The 22,003-nt window shown below is 37.8% G+C and overlaps 1 protein-coding gene and 1 pseudogene across 1 annotated transcript; both read left to right on the top strand.

Moving 5' to 3' along the window:
- The first annotated feature begins 13,881 nt into the window (after positions 1 to 13,881).
- Positions 13,882 to 15,836, top strand: LOC145124076 (putative receptor-like protein kinase At5g59700). The gene is made up of 2 exons (XM_079059301.1): positions 13,882 to 14,799; positions 15,549 to 15,836. The coding sequence occupies exons 1-2, from the start codon at positions 13,882 to 13,884 to the stop codon at positions 15,834 to 15,836; spliced, it is 1,206 nt and encodes a 401-aa protein (XP_078915427.1).
- A 468-nt stretch (positions 15,837 to 16,304) lies between these two features.
- The window catches only part of LOC145124065 (respiratory burst oxidase homolog protein C-like), a 111,305-nt pseudogene continuing 105,606 nt past the window's right edge, over positions 16,305 to 22,003 (top strand).

Below are 22,003 nucleotides of genomic sequence, written 5' to 3'. Positions count from 1 at the left end.
AACATGAGTTTACGGCCGTAAACCCATGTGTTTACGACCTTAAACTCCCAAGGAGTGGTCCAAGGACCGTAAACTCCACCAAGGGTCCATTTGGAGCCCTAGTCACTTCCTAAGCCCTTGATTCGAGCCTAGCTCACTTCCTTGAGTAGTATAAGACCTTAAAACATCCAATGGCACCATTCCCATGAGTTTACGGCCGTAAACTCATGGGGGAAGTGGTCCAGAAACCGTAAACACCCCTAAGGGGCACCATTTGAAGTGTAAACTCCATAGTGAGGTCATACACTCCTTATATACAACCCTGAGTACTCTTAGCACTTGTAGCAAAGTGTTTTCATGTATTAGGGTGTCCTAACTCACTTAATTAGTTATTAAATGACTAATTAGATACATAAATGTATCATTGCATGATCAATAGGATCCGAGTGTGCGGTCAAGTCCTCACTTGACACATAGCATCCTATACCATCCGTCCATCCGAATCACCCACGACAGGTGAGTTCATACCCCTATACGTTTCCGAGTTTTTCATGTTTTCAGGGGGGGGAATACAAGCAAAAGTACAAGGAAACTTGTGCTCCATTTATCTCTTTTTGTATAAAATGATTTCATGTTCAGCATGCTTTTAACTCAGAAAATTGTTTTACAAATCAATTAAGAAATCAACTCGTAGTAATAATTTCCAAATCTAAAGCAAGGAACTCGTGAACCTTATCATAATATGTATTATTTCATAAAGGATTCATGAAAATCATAAAAGGATTTTTGTATTATCACTTGTAAATTCGTTAGGCTAAGTTTGAGACATGTCCTCGGCAACACTCCCCCGGATTCGTGAGTGGAGGGACATGACTTATAACCATAATCTCTTGGAGGGAGAGCGTGACTATTGTGTATAGATCTATATGAGACTGACTATCTCACACCCTCGCTGCTAGCTACAGTGGAACTCTTTGGTTCAGGGGTGACAAAGTCATAAATGATACTGGCCCATTTATGTGCCTTATCCAGTCGTAGTAGGGTTATGGCACTCACAACTTAGGTAGCGAGAATTTACTCTTCTAATATAATCCTCTGGGTGTAACCAGAACTTCTAATATAATCCTCTAGGTGTAACCAGAGCTTCTAATATAATCCTCTGGGTGTAACCAGAACTTCGAATATAATCCTCTGGGTGTGACCAGAGCTTCTAATATAATCCTCTGGGTGTAACCAGAGCTTCAAAAAAGAAAACTGCCGTCCAAGTATGATAAATACTCGCGTATAGATAACCAACTTTCAACCTTTAAGAAAATATGGGATTTTCTGGGATAACCAAATCTTTCATAAATAGTCTGCTTTATGTGTAACTAATGGATAATCAAAACCTCTTTCATAAGAAAATATAGGATTTTCTTGGGAAAACAACTTTTCAAAGAATCAAAGAAACATGTCTTTTACCAGAATTAACAGCTTATATACTCACCAGCTTTATGCTGATATTTTAAAACTGCTTGTATTCTCAGGGCATCAATAGACAGGTACTCCTGCCAACTTTTTTAGAAGACGGAGCTTATCGGATTCACGTCTTTTACTTTTGCTATATACTGATATGTATAATCTTTGTATTAAGACAATGTAAATCTTTTCACGTATGTATTCAATGTTTGGATTGTGTTTACTATGCTTACTATGATACAACTGTTGTGATACTACGCATGACGTCGCTCCGCCCCGGAACGTTTCCGCCTTCGGTTTCGGGGTGTGACAGATTGGTATCAGAGCTATTGTTTATAGTGAACTAAGTATACCGAACCTTACATGGTATACAACTATAAACACTAAGGGGCCTAAGTGCTCTAAACTAAAAATATACTTTCGAAATATAAGTATTTTTACAAAAAAAAGTATACAAGTATACCCGTATTCCAGGAACCGTGCCATAAGTAGAACAAAACAAAAGTATTTTGGATGTTGAACACTGCGGTTAAACCTGGGCAGTTATGTAATCATGTCTAGGGTCAATATAGCCTGATCAACTATATTTATTCGAGACATGACCAACATGTGCTTGGGAGTGACTTTGGTGTTGCAACAGGCCTAAAACTTACCCCGTATCCATATAACTTAAAATATTATAGGAGTATTTTAGTCAGAGCCGAATACTTCGTAGAAATTCATTCCAAGTGTTGCTACTCATTCCTGTTAGCGATAGCTTACTTGCATCAGTAATCTTTCTTTGCTTATCGCTTAGTAGAACACTCTAATCATCATATTGAGATACATCTTGATTTATATCTCTTGATTCAATTCAGAGGACTTACCATCCTCTTCTTCCCGATTGTTTCTAGAACAAGATGCCTCCCCGTAAAAGACCTAGCAGAAGGAATGAAGACACTCCACCACCACCACCTCCCTCTCAGTTCGATCCCGTTATGTTCCAAGCAGCTGTTACTGCTGCTGTGGCAGCCGCGATGTCACAAATGAATTCTGGCGGATCTGGTGGACAGGGAAGTGGTACGCATCCCTAAAATCATGAAGGTAGTCAGGGACACCAGAAGGAGTGTTCCTATAAGGACTTCATGAGCGCGAAACCCACATCTTTCGACGGCACTGGAGGTGTCATTGTCCTGACTCAATGGATCGAGAAAATTGAGTCCATTTTCGAAATTTGTTCCTGTTCGGAGGTCAACAAAGTAAAGTTCGCCGCTTGCACTTTCGCCAACAGGGCGTTGACCTGGTGGAATGGTCGGGTCAAATCCCTAACCCTACCAGTGGCAAACGCTATGGGTTGGAAAAGCTTAAAGGAACTCATGATAGCTGAATACTGCCCACGGGGCGAAATGCAGAAGCTAGAACACGAACTCTGGAATCTAAAGATGAAGGAATCCGACATTGCTGCTTACACATCTAGGTTTGAAGACCTAGCGCTCCTCTGTCCGGGGATGGTCACCCCGGAAAGCAAAAAGATCAAAAGATACATTTGGGGACTGACCCAGCCGACCAAAGGAAATGTCCTGGCTGCTAGGCCAAACACTTTCGACAGCGCTAAGTGTCTGGCGCAGACTCTCATAGATCATGGAGTCGATCTCGACGAAGTGACAGCCACTCCTGAACCGGCTAAGGAGAGTGGTGAGAAAAGAAAGTCCTGGAAACAGAAAAAGGGCCAGTCTTTGCAGGAGCCCTCAAAGAAGCAACACACGGTAGCAGTCCACGCTGCTACTACTCCTGCTGCTACTCCTGCAACTTAAGCACCTACCAGTAGGTATACTGGTAATTTTCCTTGGTGCGGTAAGTGCAGTTATCATCATCGCATCCCTGGCCCATGTCGTGAAATGCTCTGCAACAACTGTGGCAAGAAGGGCCACCTGACTCGAGACTGCAGAACACCAGTTCAACCAACCCATCAGGCCCCTGGAGCAGGTATTGGTCAAGCCTGCTATGGATGTGGAGAAGTCGAGAACTACAAGAGAAACTGCCCCAAGGCAACAACAACTGGAGGCACAGGGAGAGTACTAGCAATGAACCAGGGGGAAGCAGTTGTTGATCCTACAGTTGTTCCAGGTACGTTCCTCCTCGACAACTCTTATGCATGCATTCTTTTCGATTCTGGTGCTAAAAGAAATTTTGTTAGCCATGTATTCAAACATCTTCTTAAGCATAAACCTCAACCATTGACTGAAATATTTACCGTCGAGATGGCTAACGGTGAGAAAGAGAGCACTAATGATATTTAGGTAGGTTGTACTCTCACCTTAAACGATCATTCTTTTCCCATCAACCTTACGCCAATTTCCATAAAAAGCTTCGATGTCATTTTTTACATGGATTAAATGAGTCCCAATCATGTTGATATCCTTTGTTACTAAAAAGCTATCCGTCTTAACCTTTCCTCCGATGAAACTCTCGTAATTTACGGCGATAAACCCAGTTCGAACCTCCGTATCATGTCATGCATCCAAGCCCAGAAACTCCTGTGAAGGGAGTGTTATGCATTTCTAGCCCATGTTATTAACGAGAAGCAGGAAGTTAAAGACCTCGAGAGCATCCCTGAAGTCTGCAACTTTCCCGATGTTTAGTCCGAAGATCTCCCGAGAATCCCTCCCGAACGCCAAGTCGAGTTTCGCATCAACTTAATCCCCGGAGCTACCCTCATAGCTAAATCCCCATATCGCCTAGCTCCAGCAGAAATGCAGGAGTTATCTAGTCAGCTCAATGAGCTGCTCAACAAAGGATTCATCAGACCATGTCCCTCGCCCTGGGGAGCCCCGATCTTGATAATGAAAAAGAAGGATGGATCCTTTTGGATGTGCATTGACTATCGAGAGCTGAACAAGCTCACAGTCAAAAACCGTTACCCTCTTCCTCAAATCGACGATCTCTTCGATCAACTTCAAGGAGCCCGTTACTTTTCTAAAATAGACCTAAGATCATGGTACAATCAGCTGCAAGTCCATGAGAGGGATGTTCCTAAGACAGCCTTTCGGACTCGATATGGTCACTACGAGTTCGTAGTGATGCCCTTTGGTCTAACCTACGCACCGGCAGTGTTCATGGACTTCATGAACCGAGTGTGCCATCCTTCCCTAGACAAGTTCGTCATCGTGTTCATCGACAATATGCTTGTCTATTCTAGAAGCGAGGAAGGCATACACGTGGACCCCTCCAAAATCAAAGCAATAGAGAATTAGTCAGCACCGAAGACGACCTGAGCCTTCTAAGAACCAAACCGGGGAATACACCCCCCCCCCCCCAGTGAGAAAGAACTTTTGGAACTTCAGAATGGCAATCACGCCAAGTGATGATCTAACCATGGAAATACATTATGTTCTAAGTACCGAAACATTCTATTTTATCAAAAGCTTAGGACCATCAGGAATTCTTGTTAAGAATTAGTCCAATCCCCGTCAGACCTCAACTACTTTTGGAATTCCATAAATTCCACCCAAATCTATCCCTGTCTTAGACTCGAAAGAGTGCTTGTCCGACGCGACTCTCGAAATCCCACTCGCCAAGATCGAAATCAATGAGAGCCCCAACTTCGTGTAGGAACCTGTAAAGGTCATGGACCGAAGAGTCAAGTGAAACGAAACAAATCCGCATCCTAACTGTGGAGGTCAGCTGGAGCGCCAAGCAAGTACCGGAGTTCACTTGGGAGTGCGAAGAGAATTTGAAACCTGAACGTCCCCATCTCTTTGCTTAGTTATTTCGCGATAACTAGGTGGCTCGAACTCTAATTTCGGGACGAAATTCCCTCTAACGGGGGGATGATGTTTTTGGATTAATGTCTAAGTCCATAACCATAATTGGTAAGAGTTGACCCGACCCGGCATGGTCCATTTGGGTTGCATGGCATCGGGACAATTGGATAGACAAGATGAGGAAAAAGGATACTAGTGATTTATATTAATATATTATAAGTTCTAATATATTAATATATAATCATATTATTTAATTTGTATTGATCAAGAATTAATTTATAATTAATTAAGTGATCAAAAGGAACTAATTAAATATGGACTCTAAGATATATGTGTGTGATGGGCCAAGTTCATTTAGGTTGGGCTAAGCTTTCATGGATAGTCCATGGAGTGTTTAACCCATGGATCATATGAAATGAAAGGTCATGGGTATTAGGGTTTAACCCTAATCTCCACACTATATAAAGATGTCCTTGGTTGGTGAAATGGGCACTAGTGTGTGTACACAAAAGGGCAAGGCCGATTTCACTAGAGAGAACCAAAGTATCCTTATTCTCAAGGTTATTCCAAGTGTTCATGGTGTTGTGTGAACCATTTGAGTTGTCACACTTGGGGCACTAGGCACTCAAGCTTCATGAAGACAAGTTACATAAAAAAAAAGGTATGTATTCTATCTATTTTATTACCCAAGTATATGATATTTGTATGCTAGTATAGGGTAATATCTTGGAAACTTCATATTTGCATGACCTTGGATTTGTGCCAGCCATAAAGGATCCTATGGAGATTTTCTGCGATAATGAAGGAGTGGTTGCCTTGACTAAGGAACCGAGGTATCATGGTAGATCTCGACATATTGATAGGAAAAATTACTTTATTAGACATTGGGTGGAAGAGGGACTCCTCGTAGTGAAGAGGGTATCGTCAAAGGATAACCCAGCAGATCCCCTTACGAAGGGACTCAGTAGCGTTAAGCACTTGCAGCACGCTAGGAGCATTGGGCTGAAGGACGATATTAGTTTAGATTAGATAGCTTCGAAACGTGTAATAGATAAATTGTATTAACATTTGATGATTAAATAAAAGAGTATTATTTATAAGTAAAGTTATTGTCTTGTGTTAATCATTTACCTATTGTTTCACTTTGCATGTTTTGACTTCCTGAATAAAAAGATTATTCGAACAGTCCACAGTCGCTCATACTTTGGAAGTAGGTATGAAAGAAGACTGTCATGCATTGGTTGTAGACTGTCTAAAGTGTATTAGACATACCAAAAGTTTGCTACAACGTTCATGAGTGCTTATGAATTAAGAGTTGCGCATTGGATTAAACCCACACTTGCTGGTATCACTTCATGGAATTTATCACGAGCGATCGCAAGACGATAATATCATATAGTCTTTAAACCTAGATATATGGTTTATTGTTTGCTAGTTGGTTGTGCATTGATAATGCGTAAACGCATAGTAACTTGATGTTATAAAACGCATTGTTGTGCATGATTTGATGAGTGAATAGTAAATGCATATCAGTCGAAGTTTATCTGTTCCTTTTATCCTAAGAGGGTAAAATAGATATATGGGCCCCTCGATGATTTGGTTTGACTTATGTGTCGGGCCCGGTCAGGACTAAATTGATGTGTTCAATTAAGTTCTATGTCAGACAAATCCGATATCGAGAAACAAACAGCTGGACAATAAGTATGACTATGTTCCATGTATTTGAACCCACGATATCTTGAGAACGGAGGATTATACGATCCCTTGTCTAGAGGACGAGTCAGAGTTCGACAGCGGCTTTTGAGAGCTACGATTGTTAATCGGATCCTGAAGTCGTACTTGCATTAATAGTTATTAGACTTATCTAAGTGGGAAACTGTTGGATTAGTGTCTAAGTCCATAACTATATTTGGTATGTACTTGACCCGGTTGTAGCATGGTCCTTTTGGTTTGCCTTCACCAAAGCATTTGGACAGGACGATTTATGGAGAGAGAGGATATTATGGTTTATTAATATATTATATGAATAATATATTAAAGGAGAAATCATATTGTTTAATTAATATTTGTCAAGAATTAATTAATAATTAGATTTGTGGCTGAAAGAGATTAATTAAATAAAGGGGACTAGAATTGTCAATTATAAGATAAATGAATTTGGGTTGTGGATCTTGTGGATTAAGGGAGTGGACGATTTTAAGGTGGGAGCCCACTTAGAAATCGTCCAAGGGACCTATTCCAGAAGGTTCTTGGAGCTGCTTAGGGCCTAAGCTATCCAATCAGGGTTTTGACTGAAACCCTAGCAGCTCAGCTATTTAAGGACCCCTAGGGCTGCATATTTTGGTTACCAGAATAAACCCTAGAGTTCCTATAGCCGAAATTGTGCCTCCATTCCCTCTCTTCTAGATCATCTTCTTGCCTTGGTGTTTGTAAGCCATTATAGGTATTACACTTGTGATACTAGGCCCTCAAAGCTTGAAGATTCTTGCAACAATCAAAAGGTAAACATCTAAACCTGTTTTTATGTTATTTTGATTTTTCTATGCTAGATCTAGGGTTTGTAAGCTTTGGTTAAATTTGCATGTACAATAGAGAAACCTAGATCCAAAGCTTTAGGGTTTTGCATGTGCACATAGGAATGTTCTTTTGCTCAAAACCCATCAAGATCTTGCGATATTTGGCCCTTTTTCTCATGACTACTATAGAGTTTATAAAACTGTATAAGCTACAAAGCTCTTTCATTTACCATACTCAAGTGCTGTCGGATCTTTGATGTATTCTATGATTTGCACGCGCGCTGATTTGGCTTATGTTGTTAGCATGGTTAGTAGATATATGGCGAACCCGGGAAAAGAACATTGCAAAGCAATGTAGTGGATCTTTTGTTATTTGCGTGGTACATCTTCTATGTGTTTACACTTTGGTAAATCTGGCACCAGGTTGCATGGATATGTTGATTCAAATTATGGAAAAGACTTGGATAGAAGAACATCGATTATAGGGTATATGTTTACTTTTCATGGTTGTGCTATTAGTTGGAAAGCCCAGTTGCAGTCTACAGTTGCTTTGTCATTTACTAAGGCAGAGTATATGGTGATTACAGAAGCAGTTAAGGAAGTCATCTGGTTGAGGGGTTTATTTAGTGAACTCGATTATAGATTGAAGTTTCCCACGATATTCTGTGACAATCAAAGTGCAATCTTCCGAGTAAAGATCCAATGTTTCATGACCAAACAAAGCACATTGATATCCGTTTATATTTAAGTAAATTACACGAATGGTCCTTAGGATCTGGGATAATTTGCTTGTTTGGTCTCTAACTTATATTTTTAAATCGGACGGTCCCTACTATTTCTTTTTATTACGCGCTTGGTCCCTGTCTTACCTAAAAAGACTATGTTTCCCTTCATTTTTTAATTTATTTAAATAAACACACCCCCAACCTCACTTCCGTCTCACATTACCTTACCTTACCTACCCTACATTATTTTAAAAAATTAAAAAACCAAGAGAAAAATAGTCTTTTTAGGTAAGATATGGACCAAGCGCACAACAAAAACAAACTGTAGGGACCTTTCTAGTTAAAAAAAATAAGTTAGGGACCAAACGTGCAAATTGCCTCAAACCATAGGGACCGTTAGTGTAATAAACTCTTTTTATTTTGTGCGAAATATCATTAAAAAAAGGTGATTGTTTCGCAGACAAGAATCATACAGATTATAATCCCAGTGATATGTTCATTAAGAGTCTTCCTATAACCAAGTTCAAATTATGTTTGGAATTGATCAGTGTTTTTGATCGCAATTGAGCCTTATAGGCTCGTTGGTGGAGGAAGTATTTTATCTTTTCGGAATAAATTTTTCCATAAATGGTGATTGCAGGTTCTTATGGAGTTTTGGGGTTTGATGAGCTATTAGTGTTTAATGTTCTTGGGTGATTGTTGGGCAAGTTGCAATTTTCATTGTCTATTTTGAAGTCAAGGTGGAGATTGTGGAAATATGTCTTCCAAAATTTACAAGTTCTGTTTATTTCAAGGGCTATTTTATATTTTCAGCAATTCAGGTCTAATCAATGTTTTAAAAACCGGTTTTTTAGTTGAACCGGTATGGTGACAGATTCCCGGTTTAACCGGTTCGACCGCCAGGTCAACCGGTTTCTATAATTTTCATATTTTTTCGTATTTTTCTACACATACATACATATATAAATCATGAATTTGACGTTTACTAGTTCAAACATTAAAAATATACATAGAAAATAAGTTGTAGATTAATCTAAATACATTAAAATAACACATAACCATAAGTTTTAGTATTTTACATCAATCCATATTCGTCAAAAAGAAAATATAATATAATACCGAAACAAAATATAGTTTTAGAGGAATACAAACACATCAAAAAACATTATAACATTTACCATACGTTTTTATTTAGAGAAAACTAAATAGATTTGAAAAAAATCATCAAAGTTTATTATGCAAATAGTTTTTTTCCATGTGTTTTATTCGGTTTAACTGGTTTATTTTGACCGGTTGAACCGGGGTTTCCTAAAAACCGGCCGGTTCAATCCGGTTCAGAAATCGACATAAAACCGGTGATAGTTGAATCGCTCTCTCCCCGGTTCCCGGTCCAACCGGTTCGACCGGCCGATTCAAACCGGTTTTTAAAACATTGGGTCTAATTTGGTTGTTGTGGGTCTAAAAATGGAACAAGGTCTAAAATGGTTGTTTCAGGTCTAAAAGGGGCGCCATAGTCTAAAAAGGGTGTTTTCAGGTCTAAAAAGGGCTTCTTCCTGAAATGCAAATATTCCATTCTTGAAGGACCAAATTTTTCCAAATTGGTCAAACCCTTTTCTCCTTTAATCTCAATGAACACAAATTTCTTTTAAGAGATAGAGTTTTGAAGACATCTTCTTGTACATCCTTTCTTGAACGACATTTTTTTTAGCATTTTTCTCTTTTGTCAGCAAATCATTATAGCTCATTGTAATATCTTTGATCAAGCTTTTTAAACACTTTAATATTTTAGTGGATTGCTTCTCGTCTTCCTCCGCTCGTGGTTTTTCTTGATTTGGGTTTTCCACGTAAATCTCTGTGTCTCTTTTGATTTACTTTTTCTTGGTATTTTTTATTGCATGTGATTGATTCTGGTTTGATATCTTAGTCCTATTCCGCTTGAACAAATATTGTTCTCATGATTCAGCTTTCTGGGTTGTTTGATTCATTAGGGCTATTTCGTTTTAGTGAATCTTGGCTTCTTTGTTTACTACATGTACCTCCCCCAAGCAAGAACACCGAACTAGTTGTTGAGGAATGGTCCTCCTTGTTGGCTATCCAACTTGCATCCTAATGACCTTCTAAGAACGAAGGACTTCCCAATAACTCAACCCCTAATGCATGGGACCCTTGAGATACATAAATACTCTAGTAACTATTTGACAATGTTGACCACTAGGATTACTAGTGTACCTGCTCAACTTTCCCACTATATAAGCAATATTAGGTATGGTACTTTTCATTGCATACATCAAGCTACAGATAGCCTTAAAGTATTCTAATTATGAAATAGGAATGCTAGTGTTAGGCATTATTTTCACACTTGAATCCATATGAGTGCTCACAGGAGAACAATTACTAAAAATGACCCGTCTGAGAATTTTCTCAACATTATGACTTTGAGTCATTACTAATCCTTTGTTCGTCATCTTAATCCTTATACAAAGAATTACATCAGCCTCTCTAAGTTTTTGATGGAGAATTTAGATAACAATAGTTGCCTTGTTTGATCGATTTAATCTTGGTCAGTACCAAAAATCAACATGTCATCTATATATAAGCAAATGAGCACTCCTAAACTAGTAGCATCATTAAATATATTATAAGCACATTTGTCACATTGGTTTAACTTGAAATTAAAGGAAAAAATAACTTCATCAAACTTTTTATGCCATTGTTTAGGAGCTTGTTTCACGTGATAAAGAGATTTTACAAGTTTACATACAATATTCTCTTTACCGGGCATAACGAAACCTTTTGATTGTTTCATTTAAACATCTTCATCAGGTTCACCATTTAAAAGTTGTTTTAACATCCATTTAATGAACAATTAGAAGGGAAAAATCAAAAAACGTCTTTATTAAGAGGTAAATTAAAATATATTTAATTTTATTAGAAGGAAAATCAAAATCAATTAACATATTTTATATCAAATGAAAATTTAGTTAAATAATCATAGGTAAATCAAGTATTTATCGGAAACAAAAACAGATTATTTATCATAATTATTTCTCTTCATATTATATTTCAATATTTTGTATTTTAAGAAATTTTAATAAAAAAGTTTATGTTCTTCTCTATAATATATAATTTGTGCAGATAATAAAAATTACATGTGTGTAAAACCTAATTGTACGTATTAGTGGCACATAACTAATAAGAATTAATTAAATGAAAGTTTAATAATAAAAAAATAGGCACCTATTTAACTTTTATATAGTGGGAGAATATAAATAAATTTGTATTAAAATAATATATAATTATGCAACCTTCAAAAATAAAGGTTGCTTTTTAAATTTTAACAATGCAACCCTTCTAGCAAAAGTTGCCGTTTTCACAAAAATTTGCAACTTTTCAAGAAAAATGTAGCATCAAATCTTTTAATGCAACCATTATGTTGAACAAAGTTGTTTTATAACCAAATGCAACTAATGCTAAAAGGGTTGCTAGTGAAAGGTTGCATTCGGCTTATTTTGTAGTAGTGTACGTTTCGTTACATCGCTAGTTTGGGACAATTTTACTCGTTTACGTTTAATTTGTACAGATTTATGTAAGCAGGTAATGAAATTATTGAGCACCAATAAAAGTCACATGGAAGGCCTTACAACCACGACTGAAGTCCAGGAACAACATCCACAATAAAACAATAAAACGAAGCAATTTGAAGATGTTTTGGAAATTTGGCAGCAATGTGCAGTCTTCATAAAGTGGCCGGATCAAAGGGTAAATGTGGTCGGAGAGAGCTGAAATTTTACACAGGTCTTCCTAACTTGTACATCTTTAAAGTAAATGGTGGAGATTGGATTTGGATTACGTTTGATGCACTATAGAATCTGTCAAAAATCTGATTTAGCAGCCAACCTTATGCCTATTAAAAAGCAAGCATTTAATCTGATTTTGTTGATATTTTCACGAAAGCACTTCCAAAATAACTATTTAATGCTTGCAAGCAGAAATGGGAATGAAGGATGCAAGAGATCTAAGCTTAAGGTTAGTTTTGGTCCATATGGGCCTCAGACCAGTTGCCACTTGAGTGCAGATAAATTAGCAGCAGTTAATTATTTAATGTTGTTGTATGTGTTTATCATGTTTTTAGGACCCTAGCAGTAATGCAACATCTGTAAACCTTATCTTTCATTTTGGTGTTTTTAGGCGTGTAATCAGACAAGTAGTAGGGGTGAAAGAAGTACAATCAAGTTTTATGCCCAAGAAAAGTCTATGTTTCCTCTGTTTTGCACACACACACACACAATTAAATTTATGTAATCTTAGCTAATACATCTAATATAAAAGGAAAAATAAATACAGTGCCCAAGAAGTACCCGACATTATTAACAAAATAAATATCTTCTATACAAAGTAAAAAGAATATAACATGTAGTGCCCAAGAAGTACCCGACATTATTAACAAAATAAAGATCTTCTATACAAAGCAAAAAGAATCGAACATGTGATTCAGTGTATTGATACCTAAAGTCAATGGTTCGGGTTCCCTTAAAATTTTACAAATAACAGCTTGCATACATAATTTAAAATAAATCTGGTGATTATTTTGGTGTAGCTGTTTGCAGGCACCTCTGTCGTTGACTTTTTGCATGGCACATTATTTATATATTCGAATTGTATGACTAAATTGTGCAATTTCTTTATTGGGTTAATTTCTTTTGATAATATTTGTGGCAATACTTGTTAATAGATAATGTATTCATTTATGCTGCCCATCTGGAACTATACAAGTATATTAGTTTGCAACATTATTTTGAATAAAAATTCTGAAAAACCCATTCACACATTCTATTACATATTACATTCCCTATTACCGTATATGGAAGAAGATAACCATGTGTAAATAGACCTCACTATCACATGGAGTGCTCCTTCCTTTGTGCCAACAAGAAAGAACAATACGCCCATGTAAATTGTGGAAAGACATTTATAAGAAAATCCCAAAAGAAGTTGAGTGTGAATAAAAATAAACATAAATTTATTTTGTATGGAAATATATATTATTAACTGAAGTCGATTTGTACAAATAATTAAAATACAATACCTACAAAGTTATTGACATCTCTATAATTTGATTCAATATATTATATTTTGTTTCTATCTATACTGTAATCTGATCATAATTTAACATAGAAATATGATAAAAGCCAGTTGGCTGATTCTTCGTGTTGATATATAGATTTTTATATATGTTTTCTTTCTTAGATGAGAGTATATATTTTCACTCTAAACCTCAGCAATACGGTTTACCTTCTGCCACCACCTACAGAAACTGGCATCTGCTACTGCCCTCCTATCATCACATTGGTGACACTCTCTGTGTGCCAAGAACCACCAAGAACAGCCCAGCCCCTGCGCTGTTAATCTGTACACCCAGAAATTATCATATCCATAGAACTTCAGCAATATCAAATGACAATGTCCTCCTCAGGGGTAAACCTTCAAAATTATCTAATTCCACTCGAGGAGATTATCCGTGCCACCGATAATTTCAGTCAGCAAAGATTTATTGGGAGTGGCGGATTTGGTGCAGTCTATAAAGGACAACTCTCTGAACATTGGAAAAACCTAACAGTTGCTATCAAACGACTGGGTAAGGATAGCCATCAAGGAGAGCGTGAGTTCCGCAACGAGGTTGAGATGATATCACAATTCCACCATGAAAATATCATCTGTTTCATTGGGTATTGTGATGAAGGCGAAGAGATGATTATAGTTTATGAGTATCCCATAAATGGAAGCCTTGATCATCATCTACAAGACCCATACAAGATGCGTTGCATGTCATGGATACAACGCCTGATGATTTGTGTTGGGGCTGCAAGAGGACTGAATTACCTTCACTCGGGTCTTTTGGAGCACCACAGAGACGTGAAGAGTTCTAACATATTGTTAGATGACAATTTGGTTGCAAAAGTTTGTGATTTTGGCTTGTCAAAATTGGGACCTAGAAATCTGCCAGATACCCAACTCCATACAAGGGTTGCGGGTACCCAATTTTACTTGGATCCTACTTACCATGAAAGTCGTATCCTCAGAAAAGAATCTGATGTATATTCGTTTGGCGCTGTACTTTTTGAAATCCTGAGTGGAATGTTGGTTTATCATGAGATGATCACCAGAGACGATGAGCGGCAATTTCTCATGACTTCAGTCCGACGATACTGTAAGAAGGAGCCACACAACATAATTGATCCCCATATAAGTGATCAAATTGATAGTAGTTCTTATCATATATTCCAAGAAATTGCATATCAATGCATTAGTTTCAATTTAAGGGAACGCCCTAGGATGGACAAGGTCATTGAGAGGATTGAGGGAGCATTAACTATTCAAGTAAGTCTTTTCAAATGATTATTTTGAAGAAAAATTAGTTTCATATGCAAAAAGAAAGTACTTTTGGATGATACAACATTTGGATGATACAACATGATAAATTTTCGTAAAATTATTTTAATCAATTACGTTTTTCTCCAAAATTAGAGAGTTATTTTTGCTTACTTAATGTTGCACCATTGTCCTTTGAGGCATTAATGTTCAAAACGAACAAAAATACACCGACGGATCACATATCTACATCTCAGCTTTTGTATGGGAACAATTAGTAACTGAACTTACAAAACCGTTGATCGGTAAAAAAGAATATATCTTTACATATCATAGGGATCAGATGAATTATAATCAAACCATCGTGATTGAAAATGTTTCTCGTGTGTATTTTCATATAGATATGACAAGTTTTATTTGGTCAAAAAGATTAAATTTTGTTGTGTTTTTTACCTACCATATTGAACTAGTGGGAAGCCTAAAATAGAAAACTACATGGTTGATTAATATTTTTTAGAAAATTATCTATAAAAATTCAAAAAATTTATGGATAAAGTTGGTCCCTAAAAAAATTCTATAGGACTTTTAGATAAACTGAAAAATTAGGTGGGTCCCATGACCCACCTTGCTTATAGCTAACCTTGCCTTGCCCCTGTATTCGAACCATATCTAATATTATCTGTCTAACGAGTTTCCAACATGATAGTTTAATTTCGGTCACCTTTCCCTATATATTAAATAGTTTTGCATTTTTGTAGATACAAAGTGTTCTTGATAAACTAAACACCACCAGTCCTGACGGCCTATCCGCTGCTGAAATCCAACTCCTAAGAAAAATAATGGAGGATAACCGTGTCGCCATCCGTATTTACACATACCAACTTATGATGCCGAATTCCCAGACAGAGGAACAGGCAATCCATAATGTAAAGGTTTGCAGATTTTCTAACTCCTCGGATGACCACAGAACCTTCCTTGAAAATATGGAGTTTCCCGTCTTTGCCAACAAACTCGTAACCTTTCTTCTCGAAAGTACCGAGACTTAGTAAATTTCGCCTAAGACCGGATACGTGCTTCACATCTTGAATCGTTCGAACAACGCCATCGAACATGCGGAACCTGAGTGTACCCCGTCCAATAATACGACACGAAGTGTCGTTACCCATTAGAACGTGGCCTTCGTTAACCTTTTCATATGAATGAAAAACGCTTCGGTTGGAGCTCATATGAAAGTACACGCTGAATCAAGTACCCACTCACTCGTGGTCATTAAACCGTAGTCTGAAACGAATAGAAGCTCGCCATCGGAACCAGTTTCGGCAACATCGGCTTCAACGGTGTTATTGGTTGTTTTTCCCTTTGCGATTGCCTTTGCTTTTTCCTTGTTCTTTAATTTGAAACATTCATCGATCAGATGTCCCTTCTTGTGGCAATAATTGCAATACTTGCGATTGGCTTTGGACTTAGATCTAGATCGGTTTTGTGAAGAGCTACTTCTCTCGTTAGGTCTCCCTCTGATGTTGAGACCTTCGGCTTTAGAATCGCTGCTACTGTTCCCAACTATCTGCTTCATCTTTTCCTTTGAATCAAGAGCAGTCATTACCTCTCAAGGACAAGAGTGTCCCGAGAATAGATAATGGTGTCACGAAAGTGATCGTAGGAGTCTGGGAGAGAAGATAATAAAAATAACGCCAAGTCTTCATCTTCGTATTTGACGTCCATATTCTCCAGATTTCCTACAAGCTCTTTAAAGGTAGAGAGGTGATCAGACAAAGAACTACCTTCACCCATCTTTAGGTTAAAAAGTCGTTGCTTCAAGTGTAGCTTGTTGGGCAAGCTTTTCGTCATAAGTAGCTGCTCGAGTTTTAGCCAGAGAGCCGCTGCGGATGTCTATTTCAACACATCTTGGAGAACGTCGTTAGAAAGATGCAGACGGATCTGCGACGATGCCTTCAGATCTTTCATCTCCTTTTCCTCAGTCGACCAAGTTGCCGGCATTTTCTCCATTCCTAATAGTGCTTTGTGGAGATCCATTTGGATCAACACATCTTTCATCTTTACTTGCCAGAGAGGGAATCTTGTGTTTCTGTCAAGTAAAGGAATATCGTACTTCATCGATGACATGGTTGAAAATAGTTTTTACGAATCGTTATCGGAAAACCCGGATAGCTCTGATACCAATTGTAGACAAATCGACTACAATAAATAATCGATAACTTCAAGATCGAAGTATAAAACCCAAATATCACGATAGCGATTCAACGGAATATAAAACTATTTGAATAATCAACCAAGAATAAATCGAACGATAAAAAGAAAAAACACGCGATATTTACGTGGAAACCCAAATCGGGAAAAACCACGGGCGGAGGAAGCCGAGAACCAATTTACTATAATATTCAGTGTTTACAGAGATAGAGGAAAGAAAAACAAATATATCAAATATATATTTGTATGAATATGAGAGAAAGATGAAGATGTAATTTGAGGTGTGGTGTTTTTAATAAGCTTGGTTTCATTTCCTTTTATAGGCAAATGAATGTATGAATTCAATTGTCTATTACCATCCAAGCTTGACAAACATGCTACCATCCATTCTTGACAAACATGCTACCACCCATTCTTGACAAATTAAAACCACATGTGTAGAATGGTATTCTAGAAATCATCCAATGTTGAAGAAAACAAAGGCTTCATAGTCTCTTGCGGGGCTGTCCCAGGAATTGTTCTTGTGCTGAAGGTAGGTAGAATGGAAGCGTGTGAGAATGCAGCTGATACCATTTCAAGCGTCTGTGTAACTGACGAAAACAGGGCAATCATTGGTGCTGAAGGAGCTATCCCACCTCTGGTATTACTGTTGAGTACAGGTACTCAGAAAGGGAAGAAGGTCGCAATTATTGCTTTGTTTAATTTATGTTTAGATCGGGATAACAAAGGAAGGGCGGTGAAGGCGGGTGTAGTCCCCATTTTGATGGAGCTTCTGACCGAACCACAGGGTGTGTTGAAGGAGGAAGCATTATCCATTCTAGCCATACTCTCAAGCCACGAAGAAGGGAAGTTGGCTATTGGTACGGCAGAGGTTGTGCCTGTTCTGGTTGAGGTTATTGGGAGTGGATCGCCGACAAACAAAGAGTATGCAGCTGCAGTTTTGGAGGAACTGAAGGATTTACTACAACATGGAGTCGTGGAGAAATTGATGGATTTACTACAACATGGTACGGATATGGAAAAAAGAAAAGCCAAACAGTTACTAGAAAAGATAGAAGACCACCGCCGCACTACTGTGAAGTCGAACGATGATGAGTATGTTGAAATCACTTTGGACGTCCGTGACGACTCGATGTCTGTGTTCAGTGTGAAAACGGGTGACAAAGCTGACGTGGAAGATCCACAACTGAATTTGTTACCTAAAGGGTTGGAAAAGAGGTCTCATGTGGGTCAAAATATGTCGACGAGGATGCGGCAGGTGTCTAAAGAATTGAAACCGTTTGCCAACCGCAGGCAGTTTTAATTATTGGACTAAATCCGCTGCAACTTATGTTCTTGGAGACGCGTTTTGATGATTTTCCCAATTCCCCCAATTGGTTGCTTCAAGGGCCGGACTTCTTGGAATGCATTTCCAATTAATCCAAAGCTCTAGGTTAGTAGGTTTCACGTTTATTAATTTATTTTACATATTTTATTTAACCGGAGATAAATTGAGCATCCAGAAAAATATGTCCATATGAATTCTAGGAAGGTTATTTATAAGAAAGCCAAACTATGTCGATTGTGCACAAAAAAACACATAATTCTCTATTGTATGCAAAGATATATTAATAATCTACCTACCCATGTCAAATGGTGACATGTGTCACATTTAATCAAACTAAAAATATTTTAATATGTATGTCACAGTTTCAGTATGAGTAGAAGGATACGTAGGAAGAAAATATAGGAGTATTATCGTTCAGACTCTAGATCACGATTTCTTCAATTGTGAGGTGGTGAAGGGTTTATGGATTGGCTTCTGGGGTGGGCTGCGGTATTCAAGAAACCTTCTGATTTGTGGAAGGATCTTTTGGAGATGTTGAATTCTAAGGCTAGTGACAAAAAAGTTCAAAAGCTTAAGTTGAAGATCACGTTTTCCACCTTAAGTTGGTGTTGATATTTCCATTAGCACATATAATTGAATTTAATTTAGTTCCAATATATGTTATCTTGATTGGTCGATTTGGTGTACGTCTCCTTTTACGAATGTTCTCCTATATCCGGTTAGACTCTTTGTTTTTAGCTTAAGCTTCTTGCCTGAGTCTTTTTGATTTGTGCTAAAAATGTTATTCGCCATTCGAAAAAAAGGATATTTAATTTCTCATTAATAATTGAAGTCCCTTTCTATCAATTTCTAAAAATTACAATACCCGATCCGATGATAATTTATGATAGAAATGTGATAAATGTTGTTCTAAGTTATTGACTCCTTTATAATGTAATTCAATATATTATATTCAGTTTGTTTCTATATTGCAATCTCCTGATCTACTTTATTAAAAAAGATTGAAACATGCACACTCTTTATCATTTTTCTACATGTCATTTTGTGATTATTTTAAATAAAATTTTTTCTATATTTCATTTTATGGTTTTTTTTCCCATTTTATTAAATTTCACATTGTAATTAAATGTAATAATTGTAATAAATGTAATAATAAATAGATATCAATATCATTAGTGCAACTTTCCTTCTCATTTCAAATTTCTTAAATTAAAACCCAATTATTTCTTTAGTTTATTTGTTTTACTTTAAAAGTGAAATGAACACTTTAATTTCAATAATTTAATATTTTTCTTATTTTCTTCATAAATTCAAACTCTTAAATTTGTAAACCCTCATATTTGACCTATGTTTTTTTTAATAAACTCATATAGTATACGGGTCTCACAACTACTAATTTAACAAATAACCTACAGTCTGTGTTGACCCTTTTGACTTTTTGACTTTTAACCTTTCACCCTTGACCTTTGACCTTTGACCAAGTTTGACTTAAGGCCATTTTGGATAATTTGAGTAGTAGTTTGAATTTAGGTCACTATTTATTGTATGGTGACCGATAGAGATAGCTTTTGGGGCAGTGATCTGCCTAGCTAAATTTCAAACTGTGAGGTGAGTTTTCGTCACTGTACTTATCGGTCGATGATACCAATGTCGGCCTACTAGATTATGTATCCTAGTAAATTGGATGATATTATGTTGCTTATTGGATAGAATGGTACATTTGTATGATTACTTGTATTTTTTGGCTATTAAATGTTACTGTATATGTCGACGTGTTATTGTCATTGTTGGATTGAGGTGGTCGTGCTTCGTGTTGAAGGCCAAGATACTCGGGGAAGTCTTGCTTTGTGCTGAAGGCCAAGATACCAAGAGTGGTCTGAATAGACTATAGCCCTGTTAGGCGGTCCACTTAGGCAGTAGGCCGGATAGCGTTCCGGATAAGTTGTAGGCCCTACGATGTAACAACCCAAAAATCAATGGTAGAAATTTTATTTTTAATATAGCTAAAACATTGATACCATTTATTTCAAACACCTCAAGTCATCATTAAGTAAAACATTTATCAGAGTTCATCCCAAAATCAATAATTGCGGAAATCATAGGTGTGTGCACTGCGATCAATCCGAGCCCTTCTTTTCCAAATCGATGATACCTGGGACCATAAACAAACTTTAAGCACGAAGCTTAGTGAGTTTCCCAGAGCATACCACACACACAATCCACATATCACATATCCTGTTAGCTATAAAAGCTACCTATATCACATAAGCCATGCATACATAAACCTAGGAATGTCATGGGCTACCCCGCATGGTCTTACATCCAACGTGTCATGGGCTGCTCCACATGGTCTTCACCTAGGAATGTCGTGGGCTACCCCACATGGTCTTACATCCAATTGCCATGGGCTCCCCCCGGAGTCTTCCATGCAAGTATCACAAAGACATTTAGCATATCACATAGCATATAATCATTAGCATACCATTTAGCATACAACTATCTATCATACCACATATCCCTACTACAGCTAGTGTACCACATAACATAACATGGGCCGGCCTTGGTGCCTTAGACTCATTGGTATGGTGAGAAGACTCACCTCGCACTGCTGAAGTCCCGTGGTTGCCACTCCAGTGGTTGGTTGACTGATTCCCGAACTGCCAACATCAAACAATACCCAATTAATAATTGGGTACCAAGCCCAAGGTCCAAATCACACTCCAAAGGCCCAAAAGCCAAGTAATGGGCCAAAGCCCAACATATGGCCCAATTTTCCAAAATAGGCCCACACCTCTACATGGACTCATTTTAAGGCCCAACCAATCATTCTAGTCCAAACATTGGGCATTCCCACAGCCCAAACTCTCATAATCCTCAAGTCCCAGTTGTGGCCCACTTATGGCCTAATTTTCCAAATTGGGCCTAAGCCTCTCTAACGGGTCCTATCCTAAGGCCCAATGATTTCCTCAGTCCATAACATGTTCCCAATTGGCCCAATAAGAACCCAAATCCAATTTAGGGTTTCTCACATAAAATATCGATTAGGGTTAAGTGTTCCTACTTAACCCATTAAGGACTTAATCTATTAAGTCCAATATTGTCTTTAGGTTAATTTGCCACTTATTGTTAATTAATAATTTAAGTTTATTACATAATTCCCGAGCATGTCCCGATCAACCCCAAAATTAGGGTTTCATGACATTAGGGTTTTTCAAACCCTAATTAGGGTTTCCAACCCATCTTAGCCCAATAGGCCCAATAGCTAGGTCATTTGATCAATTAGAGTTCATTAGGCCCATTAGGGTTTAGTCCCTTATCCAAACATCCCATACGAGTCTCAATACCAACGAGGCAGACCGCCACCCGACACATCGGCCGGTGGCGGCAGCCACCACCTCACGGTGGTGGTTAGGGTTCCTTTCTTTCATTATTCCATTTTCTATTACATTTTACAAGGCTTTAGTCCTAAAATGACACACACACACACACATATAACCACCTGGTGGTGGCCGACGGTGGCGAGTGGTGGCAGTGTGGTCTTTCATTCGGGTTTCCGGCCAAGCGTCAATCCAGCAGCCTCATACTTACATCACGATCGAACATAACCACCACAATCACTTCGGGCCGTGAACGAGTCCGGCCGTGAACAGGAACGGAGGGGCGTTTATGGTGGGAGAA

Source organism: Lactuca virosa, chromosome 1, assembly GCF_052849685.1.
Source record: "Lactuca virosa cultivar CGN04683 chromosome 1, Lactuca_virosa_CGN04683_v6, whole genome shotgun sequence".
NCBI lineage: Eukaryota > Viridiplantae > Streptophyta > Magnoliopsida > Asterales > Asteraceae > Lactuca > Lactuca virosa.
This window is presented reverse-complemented; position numbering and strand designations above follow the sequence as displayed.

Bases quoted from the DNA above. Each gene is read 5' to 3' on its own strand.
- LOC145124076 (XM_079059301.1), top strand. From the start codon at position 13,882: ATGTCCTCCTCAGGGGTAAACCTTCAAAATTATCTAATTCCACTCGAG. The intron at 14,800-15,548 runs GTAAGTCTTTTC...GCATTTTTGTAG, and splicing joins AGGGAGCATTAACTATTCAA to ATACAAAGTGTTCTTGATAA.